The 23,437-nt window shown below is 47.7% G+C and overlaps 1 protein-coding gene across 3 annotated transcripts in view; it reads right to left on the reverse strand.

The window, feature by feature from the left end:
• Positions 1-471: 471 nt before the first annotated feature.
• Positions 472-23,437, reverse strand: part of Mob3b (MOB kinase activator 3B) — a 183,219-nt gene continuing 160,253 nt past the window's right edge. For all 3 annotated transcript variants that reach the window (XM_021222279.2, XM_029533400.1, XM_029533401.1), the window contains exon 4: positions 472-1,498. In XM_021222279.2, the coding sequence (XP_021077938.1) occupies positions 1,469-1,498 (30 nt within the window). In that variant the 3' untranslated portion in view covers positions 472-1,468. The remainder of the gene's footprint in view (positions 1,499-23,437) is intronic.

Here is a 23,437-nt window from a genome sequence, read left to right on the forward strand (position 1 = left end):
ATGGCTTTAACACATTATGTCCACTAAATAACATCAGACTTAACTTAGTCATCTTTTGTTATTACATCAACTGTCAGAATACATTCATGTCTACTTCCCTCCACCAGCAGATACTTTCTTAAAATCAAATATCACGGGAAGTGCGGGTACTTCTTAGTCAAGCAGTCAGAACCAGCTCTGTGACGGGATCAGAGAAGGGCAACATTTCATTTACTAAAACTTCCAAAGGCTGGAGAGAGCAAGCATGGTCATCCCAATGGTCGGAAGGGACAGGTTGAATGGAGAGAAGCAAGGCCTTGGTGACTGACTATAGCACACCCACTGGGAAGAATGAATTCTGTGTCACATAGTACGGGAGATGGAAGGACAACAGGGGAGGGAGGGAGGAAGGGAGAGAGAGAGAGAGAGAGAGAGAGAGAGAGAGAGAGAGAGAGAGAGAGAGAGAATAAACGAGAGAATGGGAAGAGAGAGAGGGAAATGGGATGGAGGAGTCAGTTGGGAAGGCTACACATCAAGGGCATTTAATCTATATGTACCAACTGTCTGTTGTCAATGAACTCCCCATAATATAATACGTAGGATCAGCCAGGACTCACTACCCCTTAATAATGAACAAACACTGCACTAATCTGGCTCGAGGATCTTACTGGTCATTTTAAAACTTTATTTCCTCTCTTCTGGGAAATGGGAAAGTTTATCTTTCATGGGAGCATCTAGAAACGGCTGGGGCTACAAAGAGTACATTCCGACTAGGGTGAACAGATCGCACACCCAGCTTTATTTCCCGTCTCTAGACTCGTCCCAAAGGGTAGCCTGGGAATGGGCTGTCTGGGGGTACAGATCATGTAGCCCATCAAGGGAGTGGTCCCTGGTGAAACTGCCCAGGAAGGAAATGGCCTGGATGTTTCCAGAGGAACGGCAGGCTTTCCCCAGCTCCAAGTCCCCACGTCAGGTTAAGCCACAGGCCCAGAGACCAGCAGGGAGTGGAGGAGAGGTGGGATAGGAAAACCGTACTGCCTATATGGTAGCTCCGCGCGCGTGCTCAAAACTTAGAAAAATAAGTGACGGAGAAGTTAGTCAAGAAGACGTAGGTGGAAAAGAACCGCCCCAGCAAACCCCTCAGTCGCAAAACCTGAATTCCAGTAAAGCCTAGCGGGCAGGTCACAGGCAGAAGTGAGATGCGGGGTGGAAGCGGCGGCAGCCTCTCCTGCTCTGTCCTCGGCCCAAGGGGTTAAGGCTGGTCCTTCATGCTGTGGTCCGCATGGCCCACAGGTCCTGGCTAGCAGCACTTAGAGGGTTAAGAGCATGAGAAGTGGGTAAGAGACGTCTTCCAGAAGTCCTTGTGGGGCTCCAGCTTTCCGGCTCCTGGAAGTCGGGGATCGCTTCAGCCACCGAGGGCCACTTTCTGTCCCATGGGGGCCTCCTGGTGGAAACAGTGTTCCTTTCTTCCAGAAGACGAGGTGGAGTGTTAGTGACACATCCTGGTTGTCATCTCTTTCTGGAAAGCAAGGAGAGAAGGGCCGTTAGGGGGACAATGAGCAGGGCAAATGGTGGAAACACCGGGAACGTTTGCCTGCGCCATGAGAACGCATTCCATTTGCTCTGTGGGCTTGAGTCGTCTTAAGACTGACTCTCCTCCTCCTCCTCCTCCTCCTCCTCCTCCCTCGCATCTCTCATTTTTCTTCCCACTGACTTTCTCTTGAAATACTGTTTGAAATACTTTACTCTCTTGCCAAGAATCCAAACTAACTGCTTTTTCGGGGCGGGTATAGGGGGAGGAAGATCTGGAGCCACTGACCACTTGGAATTAAATAATCTCAGGAGGTCATGAAGAATGACCTCCCGTGTTCATCCCCATCCCTCCCAGTTGTCTCTCCCAGGAGAGCCAAGCCTTGCTTGCCAACTGGTATGATGAGGGGTTTGGGCTGCTGCTTGTAGACTAGAAAACATCTTCCATTTGACTAAGTTTCAATCAAAGATGGGGAAAAGTGGAGGATGTAATCATGTACAAGCCAGGAGGAATTGAGGAAGATGGAGAAACACCAGAGTCTGGCCTGCAATCTACCTAGGCACATGCATACGCCGAACTCCTAGTGGTCATTTACTCGTCTTACTGTGTGACATACTGGGAGATGGGCCCGATGTTCTCAGGTACCTACGGGAGGAAGAGGTGTGGTGGATCCCATGCTGAAATAAGAACATCACGGCAAGCATTTACCAACAAAGACATGAAGCATACTGAAACCAGGTTCAGATACATTACAATCTCACTTCTGCCTCTTGCCATTCACCCCCACGAAGAGCTTCATGACTTAGGTAAAATGTCTGTTTTCAGGGACATCTTTTCTAACTCCAACATGGGATACACCCACTTCTTCCCCCTTGGAACAGCCACAGAGCCCCTCTTCGCCAATCAAAGGTATAATGGTAATTTTAATATAAACGTATGCAGTAAATTATTACAGCAGCCGTTTTCTTTTTAATCCTAGCTAGTTTGATCCAATAACAACACAGAGACCGAGATTTATTTTTAACTTAAAGTACAATAACTAGGTATTATAATTCCCCTTTAATTCTCTAATCCAGTCTGGCTACCTCACAGCCCAAGCCCCTCAGATCCTGGCATTTTTGTATTGGTTTGGCTCTCTGGGCTTCTGGTGCGTTTTGTTTGGATGTCTCTCTGGACTCCTGCCTCCCGTCAAATCCTCTCTTTCTCCCCCTCCTCTCCTGGCTGGCCGAAGTCCCGCCCTATTCTTTCTACTGCTTAGTTATTGGCCTTTCCAGATTGTTTTGACAAGGCAAAGAAAACCTGGTGATCACGGTTTATACAAACTTGAGACAGGGGATTCTTAAACATTACGGTGCTGTGTCTGGATTGTCGGGGGATAGGGAAATCATCCTTTGAATAATAGAAGGGTAGACTTTACACAGTGGACAATAACATTGTGCCTACAGAAAAGCCTTTCATTGGGGGCTGCAACCCTACAGGTGNAACAACAATATGAACTAACCAGTACCCCCAGAGCTCCTGTCTCTAGCTGCATATGTAGCAGAAGATGGCCTAGTCAGCCATCATTGGGAAGAGAGGTCCCTTGGTCTTGCAAACTTTATATGCCCCATACAGGGGAACATCAAGGCCAAGAAGTGGGAGTGGGTGGTTAGAGGAGCAAGGCAGGGGGAGGGTATAGGGAACTTTTGGGATAGCATTTGAAATGTAAATGAAGTAAATACCTAATAAAAATTGGAGAAAAAAAAAAAGAAAAGAAAAGCCTTTCATTTCCTTTCTTTTTTTTCTTTTTGGTTTTTCGAGACAGGGTTTCTCTCCTGGCTGTCCTGGAACTCACTCTGTAGACCAGGCTGGCCTCAAACTCAGAAATCCACCTGCCACTGCCTCCTGAGTGGGATTAAAGGCGTGCGCCACCACACCTGGCCTAAGCCTTTCATTTCTGCTCTTTGGATCATCCCAGGTTAGAGCCTATGGACTGTGCCAGCTGTTTGCCCTTGTATCCCCAGTGCCTGACAATCAGGTTCAACAAATGTTTGCGTAATCAAGTAACCCACAGGTTCTCAGTCTCTTCACCTGCAGTGCAGTGTGTGAGTGAGTGGATCAGGGGAAGGTCAAATGCACTAATATATGCATGGACGCAATACACCTCAGGTCCCTTCTCTGATCCCTTTTTACAGAAGCACAAACCCGACATCAGTTACTCTGTGCTGGCATGAAGTGACAGAAAGGAAGGAGCGTCTGCTAAGAGCCCATGGGGTGTTCTGTGCTTCGGGCAGCTGGGTCATTATGTACACAGAGCCCTGAGAGGGAACCACAACTGTCCACCAGAAGAATTTTAGTCTCGGAGTCAAACTAGTTTGTTTGAGATGAATGGCAGCCTAACCAGGGACAGGCTGTGAGAGGCCGAGGAGGTCTCTCCTGCTCTTACCTGGTGCTCTGCGGGAACATCCTGCAACCCTGGCTGTCGCCCTGAGAGATGAATGTACACTGTACTGGCAAGGCGGGAGGTTGGAGAAAGAGGAGCGACTCAATAAAGCCACTGGGCCAGGAGTAGATATGGTAACCTGGAAATTCATCGACTCATATACTAATTCTAGATGGTTGCAGGTAATTTCTGAGTTTTCAAAGTGCCAGTGGCACTGCTTTCTTCAGTAGACTGATACCAATTGGAATTATTAGTTGCCATAGAGAAAAGCTTTAAGACAGTTGTTTCCTAGAGTATGTACACTTAACACAGAAGAGTTTTTTTCTTTTTCAAAGAGCAGAGAGAGAGGGAACAGATCCAAGGCCCTTGAGTTAGGCTTTGACGAGTTAGTAGCAAATGGGGCTTTTCTGAACCACAGCGTGATCCCAACGGGCAGAAGAAAAGCTGTTTCTGAGCTCTCTAATTCCTACAGGGAAATAGGGTTTTAATGACAGCTCACAAACCGAAGGACATTGTTCTTGGATCTAACCTTTGAAGATCTATAGGTGTAGCCTGGCAAGATGGCTCAGCAGGTTAAAGCGATTGCTGCCACACCTGAAAAACCTTGCGTTCTAGACTCACATTGGTGCGAGGTGAGAACTGACGACTTCAAGTTGTCCTCTGGCATCCACATGCGTGCCAGGCACTCACACTTAATTTTAAAAAGCACAGGCCCTCTTTTCCTGCGACTGGGTTGCCTCATCCACAGCCTTAATATGAGGGGGAGGTGCCGTCTTATTGCAAGCCGATATGCCATGCTTCCTTGATATCCCTGGGAGGCCTGCCCTTTGGGGTAAGGATGAGTGAATTTACACACACACACACACACACACACACACACACGCTGAGGCTTCAAGGCTGTAAGGCTGCATTCTACTTCCTTGCCACTGCCCTTTGGGGTAAGGATGAGTGAATTTACACACACACACACACACACACACACACACACACACACACACACACACACACGCTNACACACACACACACACACACACACACACACACACACACACACACACACACGCTGAGGCTTCAAGGCTGTAAGGCTACATTCTACTTCCTTGCCACTTGGTGGCGCTATGAAACCGTTTAAAGAGCTAGTCTCCAGCCATAAACATAGTGTTCCTCACTGAACCCTCCTGAAGGCTAATCTGACAGATCCAAAGACCCAAAGACATTCATTCCTCCATTCCTTCCTCAAGGGGGAGCAGGCTCAGTGTCTTTCTCAGAGAGTGGAGCGCAGCATGTACAAGGCGGGTTACCCAAACCTGAAGCAGGCTCAGGATGCTTTCTGCAGGGGAGATTTCTTAGAAGTCTCTGGCAAGAGACTATACTTAGCATACTTAGCTTGAAAAGTATCTCAATAGTTTATGACCCAGCTGTTCCACTCCTGGGCATATACACATATACCATGTATGCTCACCCATGTCCATTGCTGCTGTACTCACAACAGCAAGGAAATGGAACCAGCCCGGATGTCCACCAACACATGAAGAGGCTATGGAAATGCAGAGCCTGCACGCAATGGAATTTCATTCGGCTGTAAAAATGGCATTATGAAGTTTGTAGGAAGATGGATGGGCTGGGACGTAATTAAACAAGATGTCAGAAAGACAAAAACCACATGCTCTCTCTTACATGCAGATCTTAGCCTGCAATGTATAAATGTGTGTGTGTGAGTGCGCACACGCCAACAGATACATATATGTGCATAAAGTCTAAGTGGCTAGAGGAGAGACGAAGGGGGGAAAGGGACTGGGGGAGGAGTTAAATCGAGGACCAGGAGTAGCAAGGGGGATGGGGGATGCGAGGGGGAGGGGGAACCTACTGACAGATTTGTAATAATGCTAACTTAGAACGTTAAACATTTTTCTCAGATGCACTCCTGTGGAAGAAATAAAGGCAGGCTTTGGATCTGCCACTCCAGTCAGCCAGCCTCATTCCCCACAGCCTCCACCAACTTCCACAGTCTGCGGCCTGGAAGACTTCCACAGGGCGGGTCCCACCACCTTCTGGTCACAGGGTGCACCTTACAGACAGCCAGGCTGACCAGATCCCCACAAGCCTGGAGTTTCTCCCTGGCTGTTTATTCTACCCAGTAAATGGCTCCATTTCTCCTGTGCCTGGCAAATTCTCACACTTTACGTGACTCCCTGAAAGCGTTATTCACTCCATTCTGGGTCCCCATTGCCTGGCTTTCTGCTAACACTGGAATTCATTACACAATCGGCCTCGATCTGAATTGCGTATTGTGTATACCTCAGTGTATATTGCTGTGCGATGAAGGATATGTTTCCAAGTATTACATAGTATATATGATTTGAGGCAGTTATAAATACAATTAAGCCTAATGTGAGTTATAGCTGGGTAAGTTAAATTACACTTAGTTTTGTGCTTTCAATTTCTGATTATTTTTTTGTCCTTGACATAGTCTCTGATTTTTTTAGGATACTTTTAATACATTATTTCTTGCTTTTAAAGAAAGAGCTCTAGAAACTTAAAGAGCAGTGGAAGGGGAACTGGAGCTAAACACCCAGGAGAAGTCACATTTCATTTGAGGAAAGATACTTTAATGACTTTTGCCAGTTTTTGTAGGGAAGGTACGGGCGGAGAAAACAACCTAAGCTTTGCGTAAGTTACACAATTCCTTGTCTGACCTCAGCTTTCAGAACTGAAAATGGCCTCTGTTGGAGAGCTCGCTGAGATGATTTGACATCCATCAATCAAATTTCTCTGAGTTCCATGATTTAAATATCACCATCATCATTGTCATCACCACCACCACCACCACCGCTGCCGCTGCTACATCCTCTCATCTTACTCCCCTGCCTCCTGCCTGGGAATCAGAGCTTGGCTGCAGGCGCCTGCCGTGTCCTCTCCCAAAGTCTAAGGGTCTCTCTCTCCTCTGTCCTGTGGGTTCTGAATCTCTCCAGAGACCCCTGCCATGCTTTTCTTCTCTAGTGCTGGGGCCTCGGCTTTCCTTGGAACCTCTGCCACGCATTTGCCATTCTGTCTGTCTGTCTGTCCGTCCGTCCGTCCGTCCGTTCATCCATGGTTACAATAACTCCTCTAATAAACTCTTAGAAGAGTTTTTCTAGTGTCTTCTCAATCCATCCACCTCACCCAAAACTTAACCTAGACCAGACTGGCTCTGAACCGAAGCCACGTGCCCCCTTAGCCCCCTTAGCTCCTTAGTGGCTTTCAATCCGGCCTGAGTTGCTTTAACAGTGAGCGAGCAAACCCTATGCTATTCCCATTACTCCACTCGGGGGGGGGGGATGCAGCTTAGGACATCAGTGGTGTTTAAGATGCTCCAGGGACACAAGAGCAACAGCATCTTACACCCCCCACCGCCCATTTGCTTTTAATTCCACCACATTCTGCTAACCATAAGGAACAAGAAGGATGAGGGAGGAAGACAAATTAGCAGCAGTGGAACCAACTAAGGGGCGAGAACAGAGAGCAGAAAGGAAGGCGGGTGTGGAAGGTTCCGTGTGAGAACACTTGGGTCTGGAAACAGGAAGGACAACGTGAGAAGATGCCCCCGCCCCCATCACAGCCATCCAAACCTCCATGGTTTGGAACAGGGTAGTGTTAGAAAGAAGTCCACAATGCAATGCTAGACTTGATCCAACGGGAAAAACTCACTGTCAGCCAACCTGGGACCGGTGGATACTCCTATCTCTGCCGCTCTCCCTCACTCTTGAAGTCACAGAAACGACATGGAATGTTAAAGCACAGGGACCTGCTGTGTGGCTTTCCGATCGAGGCTTCCATGCTCGCCACACAGCAACACTGTTGTGTGCTGCATCCCCAGCCCCTGGTGCCTATGTGGCCCCTGCCCTCCTCAGCTTCAGAGTTTGAGTTCTGGGAAAGGGCCTGAGCTGTGGCAGAAGCACAGTGTAGACACGGCTGCTGAACTGCCGCGGGTGACGCAGAACCATGTAACCGGCTAGGCATTGGTGGCGCACACCTTTGATCCTAGCGTCTTCTTTTAATCCCAGCACAGGCAGGTGCAACTCTGTGTGTTCACAAGGCAGGGCTGGTTAACACGGTGATTTCTCAGCCAATCAGGGAATGTAGGGAGACCCGTCTTAGTAACAAAACAAAATGGAACCCTATGACCAGGAAGAGTTCCATTCTGATGGCAAACTCGGGGCCTCTGGTTAGAGGGTAGACCAGATGGCTTTTCATCTCAGATGGTCTATTTCTTGTGTCCAGATTATACCAGTTTGTTTCTTTTATTATGTGCCAGCCCTCCTCCGTCCCCAAAGCATGTGAGTTAAAATTGCTGTCCATCTTGAGAACCCCATTTCTGCCATGAGTATTCCATTCTATCTCTTAGGGACCAGAGCTGCCCAGGTTCAGTCCCCATCCAGACTGACCCACTTTCCCCCTGCAGCTGGCTCCTGGCCACACCCACTCCCCTCGGGCCAGGCTTCCACACTCACTAGACCCTCCAATCTTCTGTGGCCTCATCTCTTACTTGTAGCCAATGCAAGTTCCCTGTCCCTCTTGACCTGGCAATGTCAATGGAGGAGTACTTAGTTGGCATCAGCAAGAGATGCTGTGGTACCAAACTCATCCATATTAGCCAGAGGGAGATCATTTCTGACTACACACGGGGGAAGCGTGTTCAGACACAGGACAACAAGGGGGGACACTGGTGTTAAAGCGCCACAGACAATAGGCAGATGTGGGTTTGGGTGCTTTAAAATCAGAAGAGATTTTTCACTTAGTTCCACAGACCCAGAAGTCCTCGCTCTGACACGGTACCTTGCGGCCATTCCAGTGCACACAAGATTAAGAGATATTACTCCCCAGTTCCTGCTGGTTTCTGTAGCAGCACTGGCAGGGAGACACGGCTGAGGCCCACAGAGACATAGGAGTCCCCACATCTTCTCTATCTCTTCGCCCAGCTGTGCACCTGGGCGTCAAGGACCTCCTGGTCTACATTTCTCTCACCAGAGCATCTTGGAACAGGCCTGGTCCCTGCCCTTGCTCCTTCACGACTTGGATGCCTGGAACACTCCGGGTCATCCATGCCCTGCTTAGGTGTTCTCGATGCTTCTATTTCACCTCGATGGCAGACAGAGCAACTCCCAGGAAAGAGAGGAGCCTGGACCGAGGGAGGAGAAGGTGTTTAAGTGGCTATTGGCTAACCATGTGGCCTAGACGTTGGCTCTCCCTCAGGTGGGTAGAGAGGATGTCAGGGAGAGCCAGGCCCAACGTTAGGCTGCTGGCTGTAGTAACATCCCCAGGAAAAGGAAGAGGAGAAGTAAAGGAAATAAGGAAAATATAAAAAAACATCCCCAACAATCCCCCAGCCGGTCCGCTTCGGAAAAGCTGGGCTGCTGTGGATGCAGGAGCCAAGTCAGCTCCCATCCAGCCTTGATGCAGGCAGAGGGACCACAGCTCTCCAAATGAGGCTAGCCTCCATTGCCTGTAGTGACAATTTCTCTTCTCACTTTCTAGAATCCAAATAGCTATGTGGCTCGGGGGAGATAATGTCGGTCCTTGGACAACCATCCCACTGCTCTCAACAAGTCCATGATGTTAGCATTCTAAGCTCCACCCCACAGTTACCTGGCAACAGCCAGGTAGGCCTGGCCCACTATAAAAGGGGCTGCTTGCCCCCTCCTCTCTCTCTCTTGCCTCTCTCTCTTGCCTCTTGCTCTCTTGCTCCCCCTCTCTCCCCATTTCCTTCTCCCATCTCTCCACATGGTCATGGCCGACCTCTACTTCTCTGCTCTCTCCTTCTCTCTCCTTCTCTCTGCCTCTACTACCCTCTTAACTCCCCTCCCCATGCCCTGAATTAACTCTATTCTATACTACACCATCGTGTGGCTGGTCCCTCAGGGGTAAGGGATGCCTTGGCATGGGCCCTCTGAGACACCCCTTCTCCTCCATAACTCACCACACACCCCCCCATAGAACATATCTTATACCTCTTTACCTTTATATAAATACATCACATGGGACTTGCTTGTCCACTGTGCAGGGGGAGGCATCCCTGGCTGTTTTCATGATAATGGCGTGAGAGATGAAGGTCAGAAACTCTTTTATGAATTTATGTCATTCTCCCGTCCAAGCTCAGGGATCTTCCTCCTGGCCCTCAAGACAGGTACGCTTTCTGGCAGGAAACCTCTGTTCAATTGTGGCCAAACTGACCAGCAGGTAATACCAGATTATAGGGCCTAAATATTTTGCATGAGATTTTTATAATGCAACTGTGCCCATTTAACGAGAACTTGGAGGGGGTGGATGGTGGCGAAGCCAGTAGGAAGCTGATGATGGTCACTGTGCATGTCAAATGTCCATCTACATATCTGCACAGATAACACTTGGTAGACTGGTGGGTGGCGAATGAAGCAGCGGTAAGAAGGATGGGGTGATGGCAAAACAACACATGGAGCATCTTGTGTCCCGCCCCGGGGCACATCTATCTTCCCCTGTGTGCCAGACACTGCACTGTGCGGCCTCCGGAACGATGTCAACTGTGTGTGGTCTCCTCACTCTGTAGAGGGAACCCAGGGTCAGCATCTTGGCATAGCCATGTACATGGCCATCAGGATAGCAAGTCTGAAAATTCTAAGTCTGTCTTCCCAAGGGGTCCATCAGCTACGTCCCCAGGCATCCGGCCTTCCTTATCTCCGATCAGCGTGTGCTCTCAGCAGAGCCTGACTCAGTGGTCACAGCGCATCTGTACCAGCCACAGGATGGGATTGCTCCCCAGGGCCCTGAAGCTAGGGCTGCTCCCCTCCCGCGGGAGCGTTCCAAAGTTTGAGATTGTTGAATAAGGCAGGAGAATAGTCAGACTATAAAACTTAAAACAAAACAAAAAGTGCCCCCAAACCCTCACAAGTATGGATGAGGTCCAGCTAGCGCAGAAGAAATAGAAAAACCGTCCTTTTTGGTGCCTTTTAGGGGTGTGGGTGGTGAATGGGCCAAACGAAGTAAAAATAGCATCGTAGTGGGCCAGAGCTCCCTGGCCGGAAAGAACAATATTTATTTGATTATTTCTGTTCCTAGCCGCCCACATTACTTAGACAGAGGGTGTTTCCTCTATGCAAAGGTGGGTCTGAGCATGGACACATACATGCAGGCTCTCAAATCCATACAGCCATAAGTATGGACAGATAAACACATATTCCCGCCACCCACTGAGAAGAGTTACTCATAACCTATACAAAAAACAAACAAACAAACAAACAAAAAATCGAACTGCTTTTCTTTTCCCAAGCCCTACAAACATAAAAAGAAAAAGAAGTTGCTTTATGTAAACACAGCCAGCCCTCGGTTTACACTGATTCACAGAAAAGGGGGAAGCTGCAGATGTCCGAAGCCTTCCCACTGAACCACAGGGTTATGAACACGTGGCTGGATGCCTCCTGTCAGGAGAACGTGGGTCCCAGGGTGTGATGGCTGCTATGCCAACGAAACAAGTTGTCGAACCACAAGGGAGACAAACGGGCCCCTGGGCACCATGCCTGTGAGAGATGATCTAGATTAGGTCAGAATTATCTAGAATGGATTAGATTATCCAGATTAGGTTAATGTAGGAAGACCCACCTGAGCTGTGAGAGCACCATCCCATGTTGGGGTCTTAGAATAAAAAGAACATCAGCACAGCAGGAGATCTGTTACACTCTCCTTCCTCACTGAGGGTGACTACAGGGGGCCCGGCTGCCTCAGACCCCTGTTGACGCACTCTGCTATATGATGGACTGCGCCCATGAACACTTCTTTCCTTATGTCACCATTGTTCGGTATTTTGTCACAGCAATAAAGCGAATCACCAATACTCCGGGGTCACCAGAGTTCTCAAGAGCCCCACAGACCCCTGAAGCACCCTGTTTGACAGCAGCATTCTTTCCAGCATAGTGACTTTCTCTGCAGACTCACCTGCCCTGCTCTCCCCCTGCTAACTCGTCTTGCTGAGGAGCTATTACTTCCTGACCAGGACAGGACAGTGAACCGACACCATCTTGGCTCTAAGCAATGCCACTTGAGACCCAGCATAGCATAGAAGCTGCCTGCTGTGGCTTTCCCTGATTGCTCTCTCCCATCCCCATTTCTGTCTGCTCGGTTTCCTTAGAGTTTCCCTAAAGGTTGGTGTTGTATTCCTTCAGTCAAAACAAAATGCTATCTTAGGGTTCCACTGCTGTGAAGACACACCATGGCCAAGGGAACCCTTATGAAGGAAAACATTTAACTGGGGCTGGCTTAGAGTCCAGGGGTTTAGCTCATTGTCATCTTGGTGGCACGAAGGCAGACATGGCACAGGAGAAGGCGCTGAGGGTTCATTCAACACCCGAATCAGCAGAGAACAGGATGGAAGAGTGACACTGGGCACTAAAACCTCAAACCAGTGACACACATCCTCCAACAATGCCATACCTCCTAATAGTGCCACTTCCCATGGACCCATGGTGAATATTTTCATTCAAACATACCACACATGGCACTACAACAGAAGAACACAGTGGAAAACAGGTCTGGATAGTGTTAAGGAAGCTACTGACCCAGGCCAGGAGCCCCTTACCTCAGATTCTAGCTCTTCCTGTCTCTCCCAGCTACAGGAGGTGTTTGGAGAAGCTACAACTGCACACAGGAAACACTTCTAACTAAAAGCAGGACTCACTCCCTGGTAGTGTCCACGAAGTTGTCATCCCTGATGTTGTGGGACTTTGCCGTGATTCAACTGTTTGTCAGTCACTCCTGTAAGTGATCCCTTACCTGTGCTCTGTGAGAAAGTCGATTCAGTAGACTTACTGGTCTGGACTTCGGTGAGATAGTACTTTGGTCTGTCATCGGTTTCCTTCTGGGGTAATTGGATATTTGTTTTCCTCTCCCCAGGAAAAATGAACACAACAACAGTCTGGTGTCTGTCACCAGTCTAGCTTCCTCTTCCTGCACCCTACCTTCACCTACACGGCCGGACTGGCTCCTGCAGACGGCTCAAGATACCCTATGAGGAGTAAAACAGATTTCTGCATTGCTCAAAGCTTACTTGTAGAGCCTGCCAGCTCCTGGAAGCTGCGGATGGACATTGCGGCACGCTCTCCTTTCTGTTTCTGTCATTGGCCTCCCATCAACATCCAGAAGGGCCACTGGCTGGAAGCAGGGCTTCAGCCTTGTGGGGTCGCTGTAGGCGCTACAGTTCTAATGAATGGGCTCAACTTTAATGACCTTCAAAAAGCCGAGATCAGTCATTTTGGAAGCATTCTGAACTTTCAGGTCATGGGAGCCTGCGGGAAGTTTCTAGTTTCTTAGCAGGCCCTTCCTTCCCTTCGGCAGGAACAGCGTTGTTTTAGGCTGAGTAAGGATTCCAAAGCAAACTGAAAGCCTCCATTTTAATAAAACACGACCTTCCTATACGTCTCAGTTTGCCGTGGGATTAGCTCCCAGCCAAACCCATCCTAATCCGTAAACATGGTGAGAATCCACTTCACACACCTGGCCTACGGAACATCTGGGCTAGCAGCGTAGCGCTGTGCAGAGGAAGGGATTTGCGCACGGCTACACGCATGCACAGAAGCACACGTGTGCTCGTGCAGAGGTGAGGTTCCCTCTACTGCCTGGTCTCAAAGGAGAATATCCTGTCACCAGCCTGGAAGAAGGCCAAACCTCAAACTTCCAAGTATGCTTTCTGCCATAAGGTCACAAAAAATCGTAATCGAAGCCCCCACAAGTCAGAGACTCCCTGTGCAAGGTCCCAAGGTCCCACAGAACTGCATCTTTTGGTTTATTTTCAAAGCCTTTTTCATATGTCTGTATGTGTGGTGTGTTGGTGTGGGTGCGTCCACGTTTGGCACATGTGTGCATGCCTGAGGTTTCCTCGTTCGTTTACCCAGAGCCTACAGTTTTGGCTAGAGTGGAGAGCCAGCTCTGGAGGTCCCGTTTCCACCTCTGCCTCCTGCGTGCTGGGATTACAGCTGGCTGCCACGCCCACCCCAACTTGAAGTGGGTACTGGATCTGAACTGTGGTCTTCACGCTTGAATGGCAAGTGCTTTAACCACAGAGCAGTCTCTGCCCTGGGGCCTTTGGATCCAGTCACCATTTTGCCCACTCTTTGGGCACTGGCTCTCCTCTCTGTGGGCGGCTGCTCAGCTATTTTTATAGAGAAGCTGAGCTTGGAGAGGTCAGTGTCTTGTCTGAGGTTACGTGGTTAATACTTGGCAGAGCAAGATTTTAAACCCAGATCATTCACATATTGTGGACAGACCTTAGAACCCTGTTTTCCCTCTATAGCTGGGACCAGAAGAATACAATGTGTGGCCTGATTTTATATGGGCTAGAATCTAAGAATGCTGCTTGTGTTTTCAAATAGTGAAAAAAAAAAGTTACAGAACAACTTCACAATGTGATTATTTTCTGAAATTCAAAAATTTTTTTGTTGTTTTTGTTGTAAAAGTAATTTTGCATCAGATAACTTCAATGTACCTTGGATGACCTCACTTAACTTCTCTGTTTTTCTTTCTTTCTTTCTTTCTTTCTTTCTTTCTTTCTTTCTTTCTTTCTTTCTTTCTTTCTTTCTTTTTCTTTCTTTCTTTTAAAAGATTTATTTATTTATTATATGTAAGTACACTGTAGCTATCTTCAGACACCCCAGAAGAGGGCATCTGATTTCATTATGGATGGTTGTGAGCCACCATGTGGTTTCTGGGATTTGAACTCAGGACCTTTGGAAGAACAGTCGGCGCTCTTAACCACTGATCCATCTTGCCAGCCCGAAATTCAAATTTTTAAAAGATTTATTTTTTTCTGTATATATAAAGGTACTTTGCCTATGTTCATGTAAATGTATACTGTGTGTGTGTGTGTGTGTGTGTGTGTGTGTGTGTGTGTGTGTGTGTGTATGTACGTGGTCCTTGGAGGCCAGATCATGGAACTGGAGTTAGGCAGTTGTGAGTTGCCATGTAGGTACTGGAAGTGAGCAAGTCTGCTCAAAGAGCAGCAGGAACTGTCAACTGCTAAACCATCCATCTCTCCAGCCCCTAGAACTCACATTTTAGTGTTCATGAATCAGGTATCATGAGAACCCAACTACACCTCTGAGCAGCAGAATGGAGTGGAGACAGAGACCATATGGGCCACAAGCCATATAGCATCACAGCATGTAGACCACCCCAGAAGAAGTTCACTGCCCAAACTGCTCACTATATGTCACTACCATCCCTGGGGGGACCTTGTGGTTTTAAAGTCCATATATAAATGGATGTTCAACTTGTCTTCTTAAAACTGGCCTGATAATAGATATCCAAACAGTTCTTGGCTGCATAGACCAGTGAAGTTACCCCCTAGGAGCGCACATCAGAAGCAGGAATGGAATGACCTAGACTGGGTGCTTGTAGGCACCCATGGCTCTTCGAGTGTGGGAAAGGTCAGACTTATCATTAAGGGACTCTGAAAGTGAAATTAGTTTTCCATAAAGGAAATGTGCTTTAAAAGTGTGACGCCATTTTTACTTGCGGCTTTGTTCCTTTTACATTTTGTGATATTACGAGGTTAGAAACTTAGACTTGTTAGCGATAAGGGGACAGTGCGCATGATTGAGGTCACTCTGTTTTACTCCCTACAAAAGAGAGAAAGCTGGCTGCATCAACTGCTTCAGCCCAGGAGAGAAAGAAAAGACCTTTCTCCTCTTTCCCCCACTGCACATTTCTTTACCCCACCCCCATCCCCCCAAACAGCAGTAAAGCTATACATCACTGGTTGCTTTTGCTTTTTAAGACAGGGTCTTTCTATGTAGGTCAGGCTGACCTTCAAAGGTTGGCCTTCCTGCCTCTGGCTCCTAAGTGCTAGAACTGTTCAGGGTGCAGTATCCCAAGTCTTAAGGCCGCTGGGCAGATGGCTCAGTCAGTAAAGTGCCCCCTGTGAATGTGTGAAGACCTGAGTTCAGACCCACCCCCCCCAGGGCCCAGGTAAAACTCTTCTAGGGGAACAGGGTTCAATTCCCAGCACCTATATGGTGGTTCATAACTATCTCTAACTCCAGCTCTGGGTGATTTGATGCCCTTTTCTGTCCTCTGAAAGCAGCAGACCACACAGCCAGTACCTACACATAAAGGGAAAATACTCATATGTATAAAGTAACTACAAAAGCAAACAGGAGAAATAAGGAAGACACTAACATTCATGTCTGTTTTCCACACGCACACACATATACCCTCACACACGTGCACACAACCAGAGGAACATATACATAGCACACACACACACACACACACAAGCACACAAAGCAACCTATTGACCTATTGATTTTAAAACAAGGCATGGAGCAGGGTATGTGATGGCTATACAACAATGAGTGTGAACTATGAATGTAGTTAATTACCCCGAGCTAGATGCTTGAAAGTAGTTACGATGCTAAACACTATCGGATGCATATTTTGTTATGAAACAATTAAAATAGGTATTAATTTTGAAAAAAATTGTGTAAGGTTTTTTAAAAAGTATTTTATATAAAATTTTATTAGCAAAACAGCAGCAAAAATCGCCAGACAAGGAGCTTTTTAAAGATTTGCAGCTTTATTGCTAAAAGATGAGCATGTGTATGTACGGTGTGTGTGATTTATGTATATGTGTATGTGTATATGTGTTTATGTATATGCACATTTTCAAGAAAATACCCATGTTCTACCAATTCAATCCCCTCTATAATTGTTTTCAGTCTTAGAAATCTTTTCAAGAATTCTAAAGCTTAGAATGCAAAACACCAAGCACTTTTGCGGCAGCAAAGGAAGCAGAAATAATTATGCCCGGGTACCTGTTACAACTCCTGCATCTCACGTTGGTGACACTGGAAGAGAATCTGTGTATCTCTGAGCATCAATTAAGAATCCCCTGCGGCGCATGCGCAGAGGCTGTTGCAACCTGGAGGAAGGGAGTCAGTACTAAAGAGGGTGTAAAACCACCGCGGAAACCCCAGGCTGAAAGGGAACAGGCAGAAGTGCAGCCCTTAGGGAGAGTCCTCTCCAATCCAGAGGCTGTACAATTAAAGCCAAGCATGGGTGTGGCCAAACATCTTCCTCTCAACCCATTTGCTAATGTTTTCCAAAGATTAGTAAAATAAAATCCCTCAGCATGTGCTTTGAGTTGTGTGGTAATTTCCACCGGCTCCTCAGGGCAGCGGTGGTGCGCACAGCTCCTGAGGCTCGACTGTTTGGAACGTATTCACCAACAGCAGCTGCTTATGGCCTGGGCCTGGTAGTGATGGGGTCAACTCTACTCGCCAATCAGCAACAACACTGGGCTTCTTAAGGGAAGCTGATGACAAAGGAACAGCACGCCCCTTGTCCTCTATGTCTACAGCAATACAGTCACTGCAGACCAACAATGGAGCTCTAGTATGAAACGGCATGATGTGCAGTAGGTGGCAACTCCATCAAATAGCCATTGTCACAGCTGCTTCATCTAAACCTTGCGTACCCAGTCATCACACATGTGTACACATGCACGCACGCACGCACTCACACACGGTCATCTCAGAACTTACAGGCTTTCAAGATAAAACTCTTGCCAAGTTGTAACAGGAGAGAATTTGTTGTGCCAACCACAGGCTCTCTTTAGAATAAGTGTGCAAATGGATGGCCCCTAAGCAAACTGTCATTCCTAGAAGGGAAGCCAGTCTGAGATTTAAAAATAGAATGACTACCTTGAAGAACTGCTGCCATCTAAGTAGTCTCAATTTCCTTTGGTTTGGAAAACAACGGGCCCCTGTGTCCACAGTGAAGACTCGAGTGGGGGCTGCCCTGGAAACAGGTATACTGAAGGGCAGCCTGTGTCACTGTGGTGCCACACTGTGTGTGGTGTCATCTAGACCTTCCCTCCCCAATCTGTGTGACTTACAAATTATTGTAGCAACAGGAACCATTTCTCCTAACATGAGTCTACATAGAGCCCATGAATTAACAAAAAAGCACGTCAACTCTAACAGGAGAGGAGGACTCGGGCTTCACGCGGTGTAGCCACAGAGTTTGTTCTAAGAACCATGGTTTGGCTCATCTTGTGTTCTGTATAGGAGCTTGAATAAGAATGGCACCTATAGGCCTGTATGTCTCAGTGCTTGGTCCCTAGTTGGTAGAACTATTTGGGAAGCATCAGGAGGTGTGGCCTTGCTGGAGTAGGCGTCGCCTTGTTGGAGGAGGCGTGGCCTCATTGGAGGAGGCGTGGCCTCATTGGAGGAGGTGTGGTCTTGTTAGAGGGGGTGTGGCCTTGTTGGAGGAAGCATGCCACTGGGGCTGGACTTGAGGTTCTTTTTGCTTTTCCCCCAATTTTTATTAGGTATTTTCTTCATTTACATTTCAAATGCTATCCTGAAAGTCCCGTATACTCCCCCCTTGCTCCCCTATCCGCCCACTCCCACTTCTTGGCCTTGGCGTTCCCCTCTATGGGACATATAAAGTTTGCAAGACNAAGGGGCCTCTCTTCCCAATGATGGCCGAGTAGGCCATCTTCTGCTACATAAGCAGCTAGAGACATGAGCTCTGGGAGGTGTGGCCTTGCTGGAGGAGGTGTGGCCTTGCTGGAGGAGGTGTGGTCTTATTAGAGGGGGTGTGGTCTTATTAGAGGGGGTGTGGCCTTGTTGGAGGAGGTGTGGCCTTGTTGGAGGAAGCATGCCACTGGGGCTGGGCTTTGAGGCTCTAAAAAGACTCATTTGCCATGCCTCCCTCTTTGCCTCATGGTTGTGGGCCAAGATCTGAGCTCTTAGCTGTTCTCCACTCCACCTAACTCTAATCTTCTGAAACCATAAGCCAAACTAAATCCTTTCGCTTATAAGTTGCCTTGGTCCTGGCGTTGTTATCCTAGCAATAGGAAATTAACTAAGATACTCTACCACATAAAAATATTTTAATTACTTTTATAGTTTCAGATATGTATACAACATGTCAGACCGCTTCCACTACCTCCTCCAAAATCTCTCTCTCACCATCATGTCTACTTGCTTTGTTTGTGACCCACTGAGAACAACCAGGGCCATCTGCCATCTGTGTGACCATGGGTTTGGAACTATGTATTGGAGCCTGGTAGGCCCAGCAGTGGGTACACGACAAGACGGTGATTTCCCCCGTCTCCCAGAATCTATCAATAGTTAGCAGATCAGAGGTTGAAGGGAAGGCCTGGTGAGCCCTTGCTTGACTGATTACTAATAGGGTTGGTCTTGTGTGGGCCCAGTGTAGGGAACTACAGCCGTTGTAAGTTAATGAGGACAACAGTTGTAACAAGTCTAGGGAATGACAATCCATATTATTATTATTATTATTATTATTGGCTCTTGTATATTCTCTACTCTCCTATTATTTTTACCAGAAGATAATGTAGGATCATGCATATGTACACAGGGTAAGAAGGTTCATGCTGAGGATCAAGCCTGACCCTGAGAGCTCTGTTACTTCCAAGACTTGGATGAGGCCTGAGAATGGCCATTAGGGTAATGTAATGATAACTGCTGTCAGCAGAAACAGACAGAAACCCCCATTGCCTAGACGAGGTATCGAGTGTCAGGTTGAATCCGATGGAAGAGACAGAGAAAGGGAAGGTAAATCTGAGCTTGAAGACCAGAGAAATGGGGCCGGATATTCACTTTTTTAAAAAAACGAAGAGGCCATCCTCACGCTCAGGTACCTTGCTGACCTCAGTTCTACTGAACTTGGGAATGGTTGCTAGAAGTCTCCTAGTGAGACACAGGGGTCACCCGCATTGCAAGGGACATCGGAGCTACTGGGAATACAGAATCGCGACTCATGATGTGGCTCAGCTGGTGGAGCGCTAGCATAGCACGCATGAAGCCCTGGGTTCAGTACCCAGTGAGACGTTATCTTGGGCACGGTAGCGCAAGCCCGTAATCCCAGCACTTGGGAGGTGGAGGCAGGAGGATCATAAGATCTTTCATGGTAGTGCTGGGGGGGTGTTTCAGTTGGTAGAGTGCTTGATAGAGAAGCATCGAATAGGCTGAGAATGGGAGTGAGGATGCCAGAAGACAGGCGGGTCTTGGGGACTTATTGGCCTCCAGGTTTAGTGACAGACGTGTGCGCGCGCACACACACACACACACACAACAGGGTGTTGGAGAAGGATGCTCAACACCCGTATACGAGTGCACCTACACACATGCATATACACCCTCCTCCCCGCACTCACACACAAGATGATCCTCAGCTACATGCGGGAGTCTAAAGCCAACTACACAGGCTATGTGAGATCCTGACTCAAAAAACCACTCAGGAAGGAAGTGTCATGAGCCCCACCTCTGGCCCACTGTATCGGCATTTTTAACAGTAGGTCCCCACACGTCTCTCCTTTAAAAGCGCCCCGGAAGCTCTTATGCAGGAAATGTGTGAGAGTCACCATTCTCAGTCATCCTGATGCTCACCCCCGAGGCTCCACGAGAGCCACTGGGAGAGCTCTACGCCATCTGAGCCAGCCCTCCGAGGTTCTGACCTAATAAATCGGAGATGTTCCCGGGTGATGTGCAGTTGAGAAGTTTACAGTTACTCACAGCCACTGCCAGAGGCACAGGGAGACTCACCTGTGCCCGCACACTTGCCTGCACACCTGGAGTGGTTGTGCTGGGTGAGAATGGAGGACCCTCGTCCCGGGGGGTATAACGCTCATTTATGGCACACATGGGGGCTGGGCAGAGAACCGAGATGATGAGAGCCCTCATCAGAATTTAGCACCTTCAGAAACTGCCCACAGAGGCCTTTCAAGCTAGCAGCCATAGGAATTGTCCACAGTATCTGTTTTTAGCTCTGAAATATACATACATATACACGAGAGCCTGACGCTGAACAACACTAGAAACTTCATTGCCAGAGGGTTCCTCTTGTGTTTGTCTAACACATAAACTATTTTTTTATTGTAAAAAAAAACCAAATCAAACCAAACCAAAAAAAGGAGGAGGTATTCTAGTATTCTAATTGTCCCTTAGGGAGAAGCTTTTTACTCTCCTGTTAGCCTAGCTAACCACCCGGGAGGCAAGGAAGTCAAAATCTCTGAGCAGTGGCCTGTCAAAACACCCTTCTTGTGAAGACTGAAGTCTTAAAATATGTTGGATACATTTACCAAGTATATTCTTAAAATAAAATTGATCCAGGCACATTTTATCTCCAGTAAAATGCTTCTATTTAATCGTACAGTTTGATGAGTTTTGACAGATGTTTGCTCCCTTGTAAACATGTAACCATGCCACAATTAAAACATTTCCACCATGCTTCAACAGTCTGTTACGTCTTGGCAGTCAATCCCCTGGGCCCAGCCGTGGCCCCAGCCAACCAGTGATCCGAGACCTGACGTTCTGTATTAGAGTGTTCTGGAATTTGATGCAAATAGACTCAAACTACTGTGTGGATTTTCGGTGTCTGGTTTCTTTGGCTCAGCATGTAACGTTTTAAAACTCTACAGATAGGCACGAACGAGCGGTGAATTTTCACAGCATCCATTGCCTCGTGCGTGTTGCAGGTGAGCATGCAACCTGCAGGATCCTACTTGGGAAGGAAGAGCAGCCCTCTGGGATGCCAAGTGGACTACCGCACATTGAATGGGGAGTAAGACGGTGGCTTCTTTCCACAGTGACATCATGGGAGTTGTCACTGCCTAAGCAATGTGGGCAGAAATGAAATGTGGGGGTCAGAGGCACACATCCCCAGTTTCCTTATTTTAATATCTGTGACAGTTTAAAACTAGAACCCCATAGTCCTCCCTTTAAGTGATGGGGCTTAAGTGTGAGCCAGATTTAATAACCCACTGCCGACGACGGGTAAAGGGTGCAGGGGGTCCAACACTAACTCACCGTGGCTTTTGTCTTGGTTGCTCTATAAAGGGAAGAACAGTTGTCCCCAGGGAGGTGACAGTTAAAACCAAGACCTGCAGAATGAATAGGACTCCATAGGACGTGGAGGATGAGGGACTTGCGTGTATAGCAACCCACAGGTGAAGGCATGTGGCCCGTTCAAAGGGCTGTAGAGAGGATATCTTACGTCTGTCTGTATGGATGTGGCACCTGTCAATAATAAATCGGATGGCCTATGGTATAGGCATGAAGTAAGAGGTGGGTGGGACACCTGGGAAGCAGAAAAGAATTCTGGAACGGAGCCATGAACAGGAATATTCACACTCCCCACCCCCAGTCCCCGTGTCCCCCAGGGGGATGTGACGAGACCAATGCATGGTGACTGAGCACTGGTAACCAGCCATGTGGCAGGATGTAGGTTAAATATTTTATCTAGTTAGAGAGGAGCCTAGACATATGGCCAAGGTATTTATACATATATTTTGAGTCTGTGTCTTTTTTTTCTGGGAGCATGGGGCTGGCAGGAAGAACCTGACCTAACTTCTACAAAGGACTCAGAAATTCCTTCTGGAGTGATTGCACATCTTTTCCTTCATCCAAAATACAACTGCATGCATTTATTTTTTTGTTTATTTTTCCAGGTAACACTCAGTCATAGTGTAATAGGAATCTATTTATACTAACATCCAGGGCTAGGATAGGCAAGTATCATGTTCTAGACCTACGCAGTGGTTAACTGTATATTTGACCTTTGTGTATAATATTACTCCATGGGAAGAGGTCCTTAGATCACATAAGTGGACCCAGAGTAGTCCCTGGGTTAGAGAAGATCTGTAGACTTAGCTTGGTGGTTTGATTACAGTGGGGCAGATGAGTGACGGCTGAAGTTCCAGAGTTGTATTTCTGTAAGTAAAACCGTTCTTCATTCAAGTCCCAAGTTACTATTCACTTGACACTTTTTGAGCCAAAGAATCCAGTCTTATCTGGCTGGGAAATTTGAGCTAGTCTAGATCACACGGAGCAGCCAGCACTTGGGAGGCTTGCGTATGGGCGTGGAGCCACACTGCCTGCTCCATTTTCATATAAATGTTGAAGATGATGAGTTAATCCCTGCTGTGACTGACGGTCTGCGGTGGTTTCCAACGCCAAAGACCACAGTAAAAATAAGGAAAGCAATAACTATTTGATATCCCAGAATCCAACAGCACTCCTAATATTTCGAGCGCGCCCCTGACATGGAGGCTCTGATGGAAAACGCAGGGAAGAATGCTGACGCGTGGTTTTGAGTTTTATCTACAGACTCGGAGAGATGTGGCTTAGCAAAAGCAAATAGACTGCATTAGGAGCTTAAGGAACGAAATGGAAACGGCTCAGTGAGGCAGCCTAGGGACAGTTGGGGACACATCTGAAGGCCATTGTATAGGGAGAGGTTAGTCTTGAGGACAGGAGCACAGAGTCAGCAATGCCTGACAGACGGTTTCATTGCTGTGACATTCACGGCAAGAGTCACTAGACACGTGTGACCTCTGAGCCCTTGAGATAAATGCAGGTGCTTCAATTAAGAATCTATTTTGAGGGGCTGGTGAGATGGCTCAGTGGGTAAGAGCACCCGACTGCTCTTCCGAAGGTCCAGAGTTCAAATCCCAGCAACCACATGGTGGCTCACAA

This window comes from Mus pahari, chromosome 22 (assembly GCF_900095145.1).
Source record: "Mus pahari chromosome 22, PAHARI_EIJ_v1.1, whole genome shotgun sequence".
NCBI lineage: Eukaryota > Metazoa > Chordata > Mammalia > Rodentia > Muridae > Mus > Mus pahari.